This window comes from Sturnira hondurensis, unplaced genomic scaffold (assembly GCF_014824575.4).
Source record: "Sturnira hondurensis isolate 20B ecotype Veracruz unplaced genomic scaffold, ASM1482457v3 Scaffold0022111, whole genome shotgun sequence".
Taxonomy (NCBI): Eukaryota; Metazoa; Chordata; class Mammalia; order Chiroptera; family Phyllostomidae; genus Sturnira; species Sturnira hondurensis.
The window spans coordinates 25,435-42,539 of NW_028094742.1; the positions used below are offsets into that span (position 1 = coordinate 25,435).

Consider the following 17,105-nt stretch of genomic DNA (forward strand, 5'->3'; position numbering starts at 1 on the left):
CAAGTACAGTTTTCTGTCTTATATTGCCCACCCTGCCCGTACCCTGCCCAATGCTCCCAACCTTTCTCCCATTTCCACCCTCACCCTTAGTTATTGTCCATGTATCCTTTATGCTTGTTCATGTCAGTCCATCCCCTTTTCCCCTATGATTCTCTCCCCTCTCCCCTCTGGACATTATCAGCTTGTTCCGTATTTGAGTGTCATTGGTCATATTTTGCTTGCTTGTTTTTTTTGTTGTTTAGATTCCTGTTAACGGTGATGTCATATGGTATTTGTCTTTCACCACCTGGCTTATTAGTGAAAAAAATTCATCTGAGGTGAGCCACAAACAAACCACATGTTCTACAGGAGCCAAGTGCACTGTTACAGCGTTGTAGGAAGGCCAGGACAGAAGACCTCTGTCATGAAGGCTACTGACACACACAAGTTGTTGATCAGCTCATCTGGGAGCACAAGGAAAGTAGAAAAAGACACAATAACATGTAAGCAACTCATGTTCCTTTTAAACATTGGCAATGGTTTTAGATGCTGTTGCATCTAAAATTTCCCAGGTCAAGAAACCTGCTGTTAACGCTGTGCTGTTTCTCCATGAACTTGCAGGGATCTCAGGGGCTTTAAACATGAGACAGGCACCAGTAATGATGGCAGCCACACTCTTAAAATGATTAGCATTATGATTGCCTGCATCTCTACATCTTGTTGAGGGTGGGATTCCAAGGAGCCAGTTAGGGTGACCTTGAGATAGAAGAGTTACCCCAAGGTAGGATGTGTTCCTGTCTGCACTCAGGGTCCATAGGTACAAATGAGAAAAGATTATAACATCCATGAACAACAACTACTGAGTCCTTATGTTTCTGAAAATTTGCCAACTACCTTACAGTGACCACACAGTTAATATGATCACAATGTTCACTTAGAGATGTGGAACTCGAAATCTGAATGCAATGTTTTGAGTCCTCTGCGTGTGGCCAAGGGACCACAGGTCATCTCTGAGAACTTTTCCAAGGTGCTACCAAGTCTGAACTGCTTTCACAATAACGCTTAGACACTTTACCTTCTTCACCCTCATTCTCTCCCCAGTGCACAGTGGCGCTTTCTGGAGGCAAGATGACATTTGATGAGGTGGCAGAGAGAATGCAGAAGATGTCAACCCAGCTGTTCTCTGCTCAACTAACACTTAAAGGTTTTTCAGAACTGTAAAACACAGCTGCTTATTTCACTATTTTTATGTTCTATGGAAGATAGGTATGATCAAAATACATTCTCTAGGTTAACATACAAAGGAAATAGTTCTAAAGGAATTAAGAGTACATATTTAATAAACTCACTGTTTTCATTCCTACGTGAGACACACAGAAACACACATGCTCCCATGAATAAAGTGTCTTTGGGTCCTTAGTGATTTTTCAGGGTTCATGGGGGTCCTGTATAAAGTGACAGATGACCAGTTTCGCAAGGGGCAGAGCAGGAAGCATGTGAGTCTTACTGGACATCAACCATGACTCAGGTTCCTGTTGCTGCAGCACATGAACACAAATGTGTGAACAGGCTTCCACCAGCACTGTGTGTCCTACTGTCTCCCACATCCAACGGGTAGGAAGCCTGGTGGGCTAGGCTGCATCCTTGGCACATGATTTGCATGTGGAAACAAAGGCTTGGGCCAGATATGCCCCCATAACTGTGGCCCTGCCTGTGGCCTCTCCACCTTCACTCTTCACTTCCCCCTCTGACTTCCTGCTCTGCCAGGGGCCAGGGAGACCTCTCCTCTCAGGAGGCTCCCCTGACTTGGTTTAGCCCACCAACACAGCCTCCCTGGTTAAGGATCAGTTGGTGGGCAACAACCCTTTTGTACACTCCACAGACCAGAGCTGGACTAGATGACCAGGGTCTGGTGACTTGAAAGGCCTTCTACAGAATCCCACCTGCCAAGTGAGTTTTTTCTTACCTGCTGTGCCCTGTCCCCACTTTTAAATCATGCATTGGTCCTTGGGAGATTCCCCCTTTACCAGTGTGTTCGTTATCAGTCCACCTGCCTGCAGAACTCCCTCCCCCAAACCGTCCCAGCAACTCTGAATCCCACCACAGAACACCACAATTTCCATTCCTGGGCCTCACTCTCAGGTATGGGATTAGAATGCTTCAAGTGTTGTTTCATTTTTTATTTACATAAACTTACCTGCATGATCAGTTGGTTGCACAGTCCACACACCTGTCCTGTGGACTTTATACAGCTAAATGGCCAAACCTACTGGGCATCTGTGTTGAAGGGGCACATACACAACAGATGCAGTCATGGCTTATTTAGTATAAGAAACAAGGTTCCAGCATGGCTGTGCACCACACCTGGAGGAGCCACTGGGGGCCCAGGATAACTCGAGGCGACAGCTGAATCCTGTGTAAAGCCATGACATACATTTCCACAGTTATGTGCTAACTCGTTTGGTACCTGCTCCCCTTTGAGCTGAGTTATTCTTACCTTTTGACAACCTGTGCCAGACTCACAGGCACAGAAATGAGCAGATAGTAAATTACCACCTTCCTCGGGCTGTATTTTCCACTGGTGTTACATTCTGAGGCAGTCTTAACACAATCTTCCAATACTTTTGACCATCCAGATCATTATTCCAAATGACTTACATACGCAAGGCAGGTGGATCCTCCTAATCTGCTCATTCCTGGGGAACAGATCTTTTTCTAAAGACTGTTCCTCCTATTTTAAAGGAAACTCAGCCTGTCTGGTGATGCCATGAGAGCCACCCCTCTCTCCCAAACCCTTTTGTTCTGTTTTGTGGGACAGCTCACCATGCTTGTTATTTCTATTGTATATCAATGGCAGGAGTGCAGTTGCAAGGTATGTTATGGCACCCCACAAAAATGGAGTCCTCTATAATATTACTAGAGAAGTGGTATACCAACCTCAGCATACCTTAGTCTGGTTATGCCACAGGGCCTCCTGGAAACTGCCTCTTGCCACACAGGGCCCCTTCCCAGGGAGTTTGTACCTACCATGTGAAGTCCACATTTTCTCCCCTTGTAACTCATTGTTCTCTTCTGTTGTTTTCAATAACATACCAACACAGAAATAAACACTTCCCTGTGCCCAGTACCCCAGGTAATACCTTAGTTCCATTAAACCAGGGGTGTTTCTTAGCATGTGATCATCAAGGTGCACAGTTTCACTGTAATCAGACAGATGAGAATTGAACAACGGATGATCCAAAGGCCAGGTGGAAAGTGGTTCCTGAAAACCTCTTCCTAAAAGAGAACCGGTACAGTAGAATCAACCTAAAAAATAGGAGTCAAACTTTACTGCCACCTAGCCAGAATTTTGCCCAGTCACCAACAAATGATCCAGTTTATCATCTTGTCATGTGACCAAAATATGTCCCAGTAAAGGCCACTCAGAACTGCATACTTCCATTTGACCTTGGCAGCTTCTAAGCAAGGTTGTCTGAGCAAACGTGTGACATCACCAGTCTGTGTGTCTGGCATAACTTTGCTAAGAGACAGTATTATTCTGCAGGGGGGAGCCTTTCTTGAGGCTCTAATGTAATGTTAGATTTTCTTACCTCCCATTGTTTACCCTCACCTCCTCCTCCTCCTCCTCCCCACTTACCTGATTTTCATACAGATTCCCTCCTTTGGAAGGGATACTAGGCTCAGCCTGTGCTGTTACTGATCACTGGCAGCTGAGCATGTGTCTCTCATTCCACACACATTCCCAGAGGGTGGGGTCACACAGGGGCAGACTGGTGGGCCACCTCACCCACCAGGCATCACAGCTGAGTGACTGTCACTTTAGTGTTGCCAGATGTGGTGAAAACACACGCACTCCAGGTGCCATCAGGAATTCTGGCCCAAATATTTTCAGGTAGAGCTACAGGGTCTTGGTTAGGGATTAGCCCTGCTTCTGGGACAGGGAAGCAGAAAGTTCGTATATTGTGAAGGAGAACTGCACAGTGGTACCTGCATCCCCCACACCTCTTCCCTCAAGTACCCCCAGAACAGTGGAGGCATCGTGAGTATTATAAGATAGTAACTTTCATACAATACGATGGGTACACGGATACTGGGGAACTCCAACAATAAACACGAGTTCTCAGATGAACTAGCAGAACTTCATGAAGCTGCCAACACGAAGGGCACAGAGCAGAGGCTAGGTGCTTAGTCTCCAGGAGAACAGAGGAGTCGGGGATCAGACATGATTCTATGATAATGGGTGCCCCTGTAGCACTGTGGCCCCACTAGGGAATGACCAGGAGCTTCTGGGAAGCTGAGTGACTAAGGCTGGGGAGGGGTCTCTCACTGCCACTGCCAAGAGCTGTTGGGCAAGGCTGACAGTAGCAGCGGGCAGATAGGACAGAGCAAGGTCCTTTTCCTTGTGACAGACTCCCACTGTGTTGGTGGGAGTTTTCTGGTTTGTCCCAGTTGTCACACATACAGGAGGCAACCAATGGATGTTTCTCACATTTATGTTTCTCTGCCTCTCTCACTCCTCTGTCTCTATAAAAACAATAAGCATGTGCTTGGGTGAGGATTAAAAATAAAAATCATTAGTCCAAATGTCCCAGATTGGTTAAGAAAAGTGTTAAACTAGATACCATATGCAGGGGTCTCAAGTTTATCAGTAAAGAACAGTGTCCACATCATGCATACTAAGAGCTCATTAAAGGACAAACACAAGAATTACTTAAAAACACTAATTGAAAGATGAGATATAGATGGATGCAAAAAGAGGTTTGCTGATTTCTTACCTTGAAGCAAGTGTGCTAGCTACTCACAAATAGCACTGTGAGCCACAGGCCTTCCCTGTGCAGTCCAGTCTATGTCACACTGACAGCGGAGACCCAGAGAAGAAGGTGTGCTGCTCACTAAGGGTGGATGACCAGAGGGAAGGAGGGCTTGGAAGTGACAGCCACTCAGAAATCGTCAGATTTTTGCTACTTTCTGATATATGCACGCATAAAACAGACTGATAATGGGATGTTCTTCCGGGACTGGTTAGGATGGCTGGGTGAGATGTTGGGTGTTGAGTGCTATTGATGTGTAGTGCACAGCACTGGGTGAGGGATGTACAAATACTGTAGCTGTTCTCACTAGAGCCCATCTGATCTTCATGTTCAGTGATCTCTCCTCCCCACAGGAGCTAACTAGGAGTTGGTTGGCCTTTCATAATCTTCTTTTATGCTGTAGTTTTAAAAATAAAGACAGAGATTAATTTGGAGAGGTTTTCTTACACCTTACTATCTTTAGGAGGTGAGTGTATTTCTTTGTTTTTATTTTCACATATATTTCCATTTCAGCACAGTTGGTGTACAAGCTAGTACTGGTTACATTATTTTGCATGTAAATATAGTGATTTGGCATCTTCAAATCTTCCTACAGCATGAAACACAATTTGTAAAAGTTATAAACAAGCATCACCCTACAATCCGACAACAAATACTATATTATCATATGTTGTAGATTCCACTATTTACTGGGTATACATACCATGATTGCAGTTGCATAACATTTTAAAATATTGGTTCACATTTTCCCTTTAAATATTATAATAAGTCTTTCTTGTATATCTCAGAAGTCTATAGAGTCATCATTTTAATGACTGTATAAAGAGCTCTCTGAGGTAAAATGGAATAATTGATCACTTTATCATTGTGTTAAATAGAAGTTTACAACTTTCATATTTAAGATAATTCTAGTGGGGACAAAAGAGTCACATTCAGTAATTATATCTCCTCAGGTGAAGGGCACATACTTGTTGTTCTGATCAAGTCTGTTCACTCTCAGTGTGAGATGCAGAAAGACACTGGAGGCAAGAGGCCACCCAGCCCTCAAAGCGGGTTACGAAGTACAGTTCATGGTAACACCCTCAGACGTCACCTATGAGTGTGAGACACATCCCCAACCACTCTGTTTGAGAAGTAGAAGGAATGAGTATATATCAAAATCTGCCATCAAGGCAGATGAACCAGCCACACTGTACTAGTCACCTACAGCATCTGGTAAAATGTCCTGTGTCAGAATAAGCATTCTTATGAGATAAATGACACAGACTTTGACTAACCAGGGTGAAAGAGCTGACGAAAGACATTGGAGAACATGTGAACAGTCTGCATTTCTACACAATTCACAGCTCATCACTCAAAAGTTCTTGGGGACCATACACAGCCCAGATTGTTTCTCTGAGACCCAATGCCCAGTTCTGCCCTGTGGTAGGTAGTGGCTCAGCATTTTACCAACAAAGACGGAAAAAGGAGAAAGGTTCCTGCATCAAGGAGGTTAAATAAAAGAAGGCAACCTTTTTAGTACCTGCATTTGTGCCCAACGACCTCAGAAGCAAAAGCACTTGAAAGTCACACAGGGTCCTGCCTTCTTGCAGCTCCTCTGGGAGCTGCAGACACTCTTCTCTGTTTCTGACTGAAAAATAATGGGGAAGTCTCAGAAAAGGGGGTTTTATTCCCCAATGGGCTTGACCTAGTTGGCAGCCCTGGGGTCTCACTGGAAGGTGGGGTTACAAGCAGTGCATGCCCCCTGCCACCAAGAGGGAGACAGACCAACTCTCTTCTCCTGCTTCTGCTCTCACCCCTGCAAGACACAGTCACAGAGCACTGCTCTGAGATGACATCACTCATTGCAGAACCCACATACACTGTGCTGTTTGGATATTGTGCATCCCAGCACTGCCCTGGTCCCCAAACCTGGTCCAGGTGAAATAAAAAGGAATAAGGTTCATTGTGACAATGAGTAAGCTCCTGGCATTAACCTTGATATTTAGGCTTCTCCCCTCTGTAATCTGGGTCCCATGAGTTGCAACATAGGTGGCATGTAAGCACTCAGAAGAACTATCAGGGTCCAAGTGACAACTGAAGGGGTTGATGTGCTATAGACAGCTAGTTATGGAGGAAGGTGGAGGTGGCGAGGGAACTCCAAAGTATGGTCAAGGTGTCCTCATGAGGCTTCTTAGAACCTGGCTGAGGGAGTGTTTTCCAGGGGACAAAGCATTGGAGGTACCCTCTAATCTCTACCCTGAAGTGGGGAGATTTAAAGTCCAGCCTTTCCAGGGAGGGGAGGAAAGGACCCAATGCAAGGTGGCTTCCCTCAAAGCTTCATGCCTCTTCTGGGACCAGGAGAGGAGCTGCTATGTACAACATTATCATATTTATTTGTACTCTGCTGCACTCTCATATAAATGTAATGGAGTCAAAATGTTATTTTGGAAATCTCATATCAATAAAGCATGCAGTTTACAACTAATTCATTCCTTCCTGTGTGATTACTGACTTTCTGGGATCACGACCTGAACTCTGGAAAACTGAGCCCTTAATCAAATTTTGGAACATGTCCACCTTTGCTGTAACTCTATATTTCTATGCTGGTGAGAAACACATTCAGGAACACTAAAAAGGAGTTCTGATAGTATGAGAAGGCTGGTACATGCTGGGCAATCCATCAATATTGGCACCTATCTTCTTCCCTGTTTGTTTCATGATACAGGCGATCTTCTGAAAATCTGAAAACTGATACACAGGTGACAAACTAGTAGCCAACTGACCCTGTGAAAACAGTAGTTTAGGACACAGTTTCCAAGTTTGACATCAACTGACCATCAAGTATAAAGATAACAATTTTAAGACAATAAGTAATGAAATATTAATGTTTATGATACCAAACCAACTGTAACCTTGGGAAATAAATCACCTCAAAATGACATGTCTTTATTTCATTATCAAGGTGATATTCCTGTAACGTCTAAAAGTGATCAGAGCAAGAAAGACATATACACAAAACACAAATATACACAAAGTACATGGACACACACAAAACAGGCAGCTCTTAAGTACAATAAAGATGTTCTCAGGTATGTACATTATCCATCAGAACTGGGCACTTCCTGTCATCACAGCTCTCTTTTCAAACTGCATTTATACCTCCTATGTTTCAAGCAAGGTCCTCTAGAATTTTGATTATACTTTCTATCACAAAACAGAATGTGTAAAAACCAACACACCGATTATTTAGATGATTTCCAAATGAAATTATTGGAAATTGGTTTTCAAGCCATTGGTTTTTCACCCACATGGTAAACGTCCAATTAAAAAAAATGGATATTCAGAAAGTCGTGGTAGGTATAAAATTGATGGAAATAACTATCAACTTTTACCAAATATATTTATTGAGTACTGTGTGTTAAAGGTAAAGAGTTTGATGTTTTCCTTTGCATCTTGAAAACAAGAGAATAAAGAATTGACTATGGCTTTTTGGGCAGAGCCTGAGATATGGACGCTTCAGTTTGTAAGAGCCTGGGTTCTGACTGTGAGAGCTGGGACTGAGTGAGGGGAAGTTATTCCTACAGTTTTGAGAAATACCTTCAAAATAGTTCAATTCCATTTTCTCTGATGTTGGCTTCCTTGAATCATATTGTTATTTTTAGGTATTTCTCAGATTTTTATATCCTCACCCAAGGACATGCTTATTGATTTTAGAGAGAGGAGAAAGGAGGGCGAGAGAGAAAGAGAAACATCCATTAGAGAGAGAAACATTGATGGGTTGCCTCCCATATTCACCCTGACTTGGGACTGAACCTGCAACCTTTTTATGTGCCTTGAGTGGGAACTCAGTCCATGATCTCTTGGTTCATGGGGTGATGCTCCAGCCAACTTAGCCACTGAAACAAGGCTTCTCAGATTTTGGAAAAGAGGAGTGGGGCATTTCATTCAAAGACCAGAAACTATTAAAATTCTAGAAGAAAACAGGCAATAAAATGGTAGATATTTATTCTAGAAATATTTTTGCTGGTATATTTCTTCAGGCAAATGAAACAAAAGGACTAAACAAATTGAATTCCACCAAACTGAAAAGTGTTTTCACAGCAAAAGAAACCATCAACAACAACAAAAAAAAGGACCACCCACTGAATGAGAGAACATATTCACCAAAGGTATATCTGATAACACACTTACAATGTGCTAAATCTACAGAGAACTCAGGCAGCTAAACACTAACAAAAAGTACTACAACTAAGAATTGGGCAAAGGACCTGAGTATACACTCCTCCAAAGAGGACTGACAGATGGCCAATAGACAGAAGAAAAGATGCTCAATGTCACTGACTTCTAGAGAGATCCAAATGAAAGCCACAGGGGAAATCACCTCACACCTGTGAGAATGGCTATCATCAATAAATTAACGAACAACAAGTGCTGATGAGGATACAGAGAAAAGGGAGCCCTCCTGCAGTGTTGGCAGGAATGCAGACTGGGAATGCAGCCACTCTGAAAACAGTATGGAGTTTCCTTGAAAAATTAAACATGGAACTGCCTTATGACCTAGCCAATTCACTTGTGGGAATATATCCAAAGAAGCCTACAACACTACTGTGAAAGAATATAAGATGAGGCACAAATAGTATTATAAAATTTTATTACAGAACCTCTTATCACAAAATCATAAGCATGTAATTCTGTAACATATCAATATCACACTCAAACACCATGTGCCATTTTAGGTGAAATGCTCAAATTAAAACTAGAGATGACTACACCCATATCATTACTCTACCAACCACACTCAAGCAGGTGTTACTTCTGCACCCCGATGTTCATTAGGCTGTTCTTTACAATAGACAAAACTAAAAAGAGCCCAAGTGTCCATCAGTAGATGAGGGGATAAAAAAGCTATGGAACATTTACACCACAGAATACTTCACTGGCACATACAAAAAAAAAAAATCTTACACTTCGTGACAGCGTGAATGAACCTGGGGAGCATTATGCTAAGTGAAGTAAGTCAGTAAGAGGAAGACAAGTACCAGAGGATCTCATTTACATGTGGAATCTAATGAACACCAAAAACCAGCAAACAGAATAGAAACAGACTCATACATACAGAGAACAGACTGACAGCTATCAGAGGGAGGGAGTGAGGATCTGGGGGAGGAAGATGAAGGGTCAACTTCTCCAGCATCTTCTCTGACCACATTCCTCCCCCCCCCTAGCCCACTCAGCTCTGTCAAAGTTGTCCCGTGCTGCTTGCTGCTACTGCAGTCATCTTCAGCTGAGTGATTCAAAACCTACAAGAATATTGGCAGGAAACATTTCAAGAACTTCAAGAGGGGATTTAAGCTTGCTCTGTTAAAATGATCATAAGCAAAAAATAAACGTAAACTTTGAGTAATGCTCAAAACGTTTACCTCTAGAACCATTTAAACATTTACTAATACCATTTACTAATACCACTAGAACCATTTAAACATTTACTAATATGTGCTTCATTTGACCTTTAAGACGTTTTAGGATTTTTTACACAGTTTCTTTTGTAATACACCATTTGCAAACTTTTCCCCTTTACTACTAAATTATTTCACCAAAGAAATTAGAGTTTTTAACCTTTCACTGCATTCACCACACAACTGGTGAGGCACATTCATATAACTCTGCAATATCTTTTGTATTAAAATTTCAGTCCATTTTGGGAGGATTCTCATAAAGGATTACTTTTAGGGTGCTGTTTCCAAATACCACAAGGTGATAGGAAGTCAAATATCTAAGTACAGAGAAGTGTGTTGATACAATTTCCTCACATTTAATTTCTTGTCCATGTAATATTCCTGATTTGAGGAAATGAGAATTCACTTTTTTAAAAGAAAGACTAAAAATTCCAGTAATTTAGTAGTCCCGTTTTAACTTTACAAGCTATGCTCTTTAATGGAAGTTTACCTTATACTCAGGGTAGAAGTTGAACAATTACTGTTTGTATAGGAAACTTGTAATTCAGAGATCTCTCTGAGTTTTCCATTCACCTGGACCTCACCTGTAGCATCCTATACAAAGCAACCTTCACCTGAGCATTTCTCAGGCTGTAGATGAGGGGGTTCAGCATGGGGTTAAAGAGACTATAAAATAGGGATAGAATTTTATTCTTATCCCCTTGTTGACTGGAATCAGGGACCATGTAAACCACCATGGCACAGCCAAAGAAGAGCCCGACCACGCAGAGGTGGGAGGAGCAGGTGGAGAAGGCCTTCTTCCGGCCCTCCCCAGACTGGATCTTCAGGATGGCCCGGAGGATGTGCATGTAGGAGACCAGCACTAAACAGAGGGGCCTGACTAAGACCAAGATAGAAGCAGTGAAGATGACCACTTTGTTGAGCCAGGTGTCAGCACAGGCCAGCTTGAGGACAGATAAGAGCTCACAGAAGAGCTGGTTTACTTCCCGAGACCTGCAGAAAGGCAGCCTTTGAAGGAGAAGCACATGTATAAGGGCCAGGAGAAATGCCAACGACCAGCACATAGTGGCCAGGACTCTGCATACAGTCCAGCTCATGATGACAGTGTAATGGAGGGGGTGGCAGATGGCCACATACCGATCGTAGGACATTGCCACTAATATCAGGCATTCAGTAGGAGCAAGAACCAAATACAAAAATGTCTGCATGATGCATGGGACAAAGGAGATGGCTCTATTCTGGGTCACTAAGTTTGCCAGCATCTTGGGGACATTGTTGGAAGCATAGGTGATGTCAATGATGGCCAGGTGGGAGAGGAAGAAGTACATGGGGGTGTGTAATCTTTGGTCTAGACAGATGAGAACAAAGATCAAGCCATTTGCCAACAGACTGAAGGTGTAGAGCAGGGAGAAGACCCAGAAGAGGAGAACTTCTGTCTCTGGGCTGAGCTGGAATCCCAGCAGCACAAACTCTGTGGCCCATGACCGGTTTTCCCCCATTCCTTACAGAGCTGGTCAAGATCAGAATTGTGATAAGGCCGGGGCTGGAGAATCAATACAAAGTGGAGTTAACCTCAATGTGAGCTCAGAGACAGGTTGTATCCTTGTCACTCCTTGAAAGCTTCCCCTTCTTTCCCAAACTGTTTACCTGTTATTAACTTTCCTATGAAATAAATTTAAACTTACAGAAAACAGTCAAGAATTATGCAAAGAACTCCAATATAACCATATGCCCAAATTTAACAAATTTTCTTATTAGTTCTGTATTTGCAGTATAATTCTTTCTCTCTATTTTTATATAAGAGTATTACCTTTTTGCGAAGCACTTGAGATAAAAACATAAATAGACATTATACCCATTTAACCTTAAATTCCTCTTTATTTTTTTTACCAAAAGGAAGATATTTGGTAATCTAACCACAATTTTCAAAATCAGGCAGTTTGATAAAAACATGATTTTTAATCTATCATGTTGTCTCTCTACTTCCCTCACCCAGGCCGAATCCAAAATGACATGTGAGATTTGACATAATTTATCTTTAGTCTTCTTTCATCTGAAATAGTCACTCTGTCTGTCTTTGCCATTCCTGACCACTGAGTTTTGGAAAATTGTAGCGAAGTTCTTCACTACACTGTTCTCCAAATGGGACTGCATGCAGCTTATTATTGTTTTATTCAGATTCTTTACTTTCTGCAGAGAAATTAAGTATCTTCCTTTGTGCTTCATGGGTAGGTGCATGAGATTCACTGTTCCATCACTGGTGACACTCACTCAAATTGCCTGGAGAACATGGTGCTTCCCGAGTATCTCCATTATATTATCATTATCTTTTTCTCTCATGTAATTTCTGGAGCAGCCATTAAAGTTACTATATAATAATCTTTTCCTCATAGAGCTTCTCAGCCACTAATTTCAGTGCCTGTTGATTATCTTGCCTGACTTGATTACCAGTACTGATTATTGAGAAACATGGTGTTCTTACTCCATCACTGCTGTTGCATTTATTGGTTGTTAATTTCTTCATAAGGAAAGGCTCTATAATCTACCTACCTATCTATCAACCATCTGTATATCTTTATTCGTCTGTATCTATCATCTTTCTATCAGCATCAACTTTGTAATCAGAGGATTATAATTATTTCTTCTCTTTATTTATTCCTTCTTACTTATTTTAGGTCTAAACCCACCAAGCTTACCCTTTTGTTTTCTAACACGTCTCCATAGTTTTTGAGCACTGCCATAATTCTGATGGTGTTTCACACTTTTCTCATATTTTCCCCACTCAAGCCATGGACACACACACTTCTCCAAAAGGGTGTGATAACTCTAGGGAAGAGTCATTCTCATAAACCAGTATCTTAATGTCAATAACTGATACTTTTATCATGATTTCTGCCACATTTCTTATGGCCTCTTTTAAAACAACAAGCATAAAATTTAACAAGGAATACAAATTGTTCCTGGGATAACACATTCTCAAGTTTCTGAACATTGAAAACAGCTTAACTGACTTCCCATTTATGGAGTCAAATCTATTTCACTAAGTTAACATTATCATTGAAGAAAACAGTCTTAATATTTTTAGTAGATTATTCTTAGATACGATATATGTTTGTAACCAACACCTTATGAATTATGAAGTTCATATTATTGTTTTATTACTTCTCAGAAAATCACAGAGTTGAACATTTTAAGATTAAAGTTTAAGAATATGGGTCATTGTGTGACTATGGTGGTTCTTACCTTTTATGAGCTATTGATATGAAGTTTGAACACTTTCTTAGAAAAACACTAAGAAACTCTATTTAAGTGGAAAGAGGTAATACCCTGAAAAAAAAACCAAATAGGCATTATTACTAGTTTGTATATACAATAATATTATTTTACTGTACATCTTCATATGTATTATGAATTTAAATATATATATTAACCAATGCTGTTGATTTACCTATTTTTTTCATTTAGAAAAATATCAGAAACTATTTCCCATGTCAAAACATCTATGAAACATGTTGTGAACAGCCTCACACTATTTCCTTGAGTATAAGTATTTTATTTATTATCTCACTAGGTTTGTGCAATATAATGCTTCTACGAAAAATTTTGAACTCATGAATGCTTCCTTTAAATGCTGAGATTTGACAGTACTCAGTAAAATCTGTCACACAATTTATGTATCTGTGTTCATGTATTGCTCTGTCTCTAGTCATCTAAAGATCAACCAACAAAACCCAGCAGCAGGGAGACTCATCTCTGCCAGAAACCGCCCAGTGGGAAGGGTGTCTAACTCCACAGTCCTGACTCTCCTACAACTGAATTCACCTCTGCTGCATGGTTGTCCCACTTGGGTGGCTGTTCCAACCACACTGGCTGCCAGGGAGTGCTGGTTCTCTCCTCACACTCAGGTGAAAGCCTGCTGGTCTTCACCTTCCTTCATTCTTCAGTTCACTCTTCTCTCTGATGGATGTTAAATGTCCACAGAGCTTAGAACAGCCTGACTTACAATGTGTGCAGCTATTTGGTCACCAGGCTGAAAATCCCTGTTATCCTTATTCGACCTGCCACCTGAGCTATATACCCTCTTATCTAAAGGAACTGACACATTTTGTGTGACATTATTTCCTGTCCTACCTCTTCCACCCCAGGTTCCACATGGTCCACGTGAAAGAAATGACCCCAACACCAGCACTTGGATTTCCTCTTAGATGTCTTTACATCTAAGTTATGAAAAACAAGAGGTGTGGATTTCTCAGTAGTGTCTCGTCAAGTGTTTTCTTCTCAATTCCACTTTCTGTCTTGAGGGCAACTCCTGTCTTCTAGGTGAATGGCACCTGTAATTACATGACTCTTCACTGTATGAATAAGAGGAAAAGGCTCCTACCTGTGCAGCAATTAGAACTTAAACAATCCCTGTAGCACAATGAACATCTTTTAACCCCTCTGCCCACAGATGATGCCACTGCACCACACAGGCCTTACAGTGAGGCTTCAGAGGAGTGGACAGTGTATGCCCAAATAATGTCGAGGTTCATCTCTTAATACCATGGATATAATTTTAATTCAAATACTTTGTAAGGCTTATGTGTGTGGACAATTTTGGGAATTTTAAAACTCCTGAGAATTACAGTCTATACCTTGGAGGGCAGTCAGGCCTCAGTAACTGAGCATTCTCAGGTTTGTGAACCCTCAAGTTGGTATGCAAATGTTTTGCCACATTTGTGCTGCCACACTGGGCTGACTACTGATTTCACTCTTTTACCACAATGGGTGTTACAGGGCACCACACCTTCCTCTTCTGAACCATGACATCATAGTTGAAGCCAGTTACAACAGAGAGAAAGGTAGATACCTGCTTGATCGTCCTTGGGTCCCATTGAAGGGCTGGATGGCAGAGAACCTGAAAATAGGGTCTTTATACTCTTGGGAGTTAGGCTTGGTTCTTGTGGGGGGCGCACTCTTCAGAAAGAAAGCAAAGTACATGCTTAGCCAATAACAAGAGTTACAGCAGTCATATTCTCACTATAAGGGTATGGGTCAACTTCTGGACATATCAAAAATAGAAGGAAATACAGATAAAATGTCACTTATTTAACCTCTCACCAAATAATAAATTTTTTATCCTTAAATGTCTCACAAATCTTTATGTCTCATAACAATTAGTAGAGTTTTAGATGGAATAGGCACCCAGTAAATGTTTGTTAAATAGATGACTGTACTTTTTAGTTAAAAAAAATGTGTGTATGTTGAGCATCTTCTGTTTGCCAGGTCTATTTTTCACGACATGGTTTCTATTTTATTACAAAAGCACACTGAGAATTTGATAACTGGAAGAAACAAGCAAAGTTTTAGATTTTCACTTTCATAAATATAAGTACATTTGGGAAGATTCAATGTAAATGTGTGTTAAATTTGTGACATTATCTTTTCCTACAATTAAAGAATACTGCTATGTTTTGAAAGTGAGAGAAAGCCATATCAGTATTGCCAAACTCTACTCAAAGACAGTTGTACGCAGTAAGTAAAGTCTGAAACATATTTCATCTCTGAACATAGAATAATAATTTTATTGAATATAACTCAATGTATTATTAGTCAGCAGGAACATTAGTTTATTCCGTTTTTAATTCTGTGTCTCTATAAATGGACTATATTATTTTAAATGTACTTATCATTGTATTTTTATTATTATTTCCACAGTATCATTTTGCCATTAAAAATAAGCAATATGAAAATACGATATAAGACAGATAGAATCTCTTAAACAGACACACACTGGAACAAAGAAGAAAACATCACGGTGAGAATAAAACACTAGTGACATACATACAAAGTTCATGAGGTCAGCAGAAGCAGCTCTTCACCTGGGTGGTCCTGGGACTCCGAGTTTCCTCAGCTCTGGAGCTTTATCCCTCTTCCCCAATTCTGGCCTGGGTTCTCACACTCATTCTGCACTATTGGATGATAGGAGAGATACTTACATCACACACTGTGATTTTTAATGTGACAATCATCACCATGAGCTGATCACCTGGAAAGGAAAGGAAATAACTGTATAGTAAACCTTCATTTTACCTGGTTTCAGCAAAGAAATGCTTACTGTCCCGCTTCCTGGAGATTGTCTTCCATGGAGAGAACTTGCCCTGGACATCACTTGTCATTCAGACCAGGTAACACAGACCACCCTAATCTTGGCTCCTCACAGCCTTACTCAGACAGAAGGCCTGGCTATAAAGCCCTGGCTGAGACAGTGTGCTGCCTCTGACCAGCACTACACAAGCACATTGGGAGGAGAGTGTGCCAAGTTTTCAAGGTGGTCAGGGCCCTGCCTACAGCACAGGAGGGAAACAGTTCCTGAGGTGGGGAAGGAGGAAATCTAGGCACCAATTCCACTGACCTGAAATGCCCCATGGGAGTCAGGAGGAAAGAGCACCCAGCAATGCCAGTCTCGTGCACACAGCCAGAGTGGTGTCAGCTGCTCTCCTGTCTGGCCTCAACTCCCTACACTGAACATGACCTCCCAGCACAGATCAGTCTTTTCAGCTTGGGATTCTCTCATGAGCATTTACTCTGACCTGGTATAAACCCTTTGGAGGAGAGAGATTCACCTGTGAACAGGGCAGCCACCTGCCCCTCTTCAGCTTCTGGAAGTGGAGACCCAGACTCTGGAGGGGCTGCAGGTCTTGCTGTGGGTCCTTCAGAGAACCTCAGGGGCATAGCTTCCATTTGAGAATCAGATAAACTAAATACCTTCTATAGTTTCTACTGAGAGTTTAGATTCCCACACGATCATAAGATGTTCTACCTTGTTATCTTCTCCCTACAGGAAAAGTAAAACTCTCTGATTTTCTCTATGGAGGAGAGAGAAGATCGAGTCTGA

General features: G+C 41.5%; 1 protein-coding gene across 1 annotated transcript; it reads right to left on the minus strand.

Moving 5' to 3' along the window:
• Positions 1-10,797: 10,797 nt before the first annotated feature.
• LOC118978680 (olfactory receptor 2A2-like) lies at positions 10,798-11,727 on the minus strand. The gene has a single exon (XM_037034267.1). The coding sequence runs from the start codon at positions 11,725-11,727 to the stop codon at positions 10,798-10,800; it is 930 nt and encodes a 309-aa protein (XP_036890162.1).
• Between the last annotated feature and the right edge of the window lie 5,378 nt (positions 11,728-17,105).

Excerpts from the sequence above, each read along its gene's own strand:
- LOC118978680 (XM_037034267.1), bottom strand. The coding sequence starts at position 11,727 with ATGGGGGAAAACCGGTCATGGGCCACAGAGTTTGTGCTGCTGGGATTC.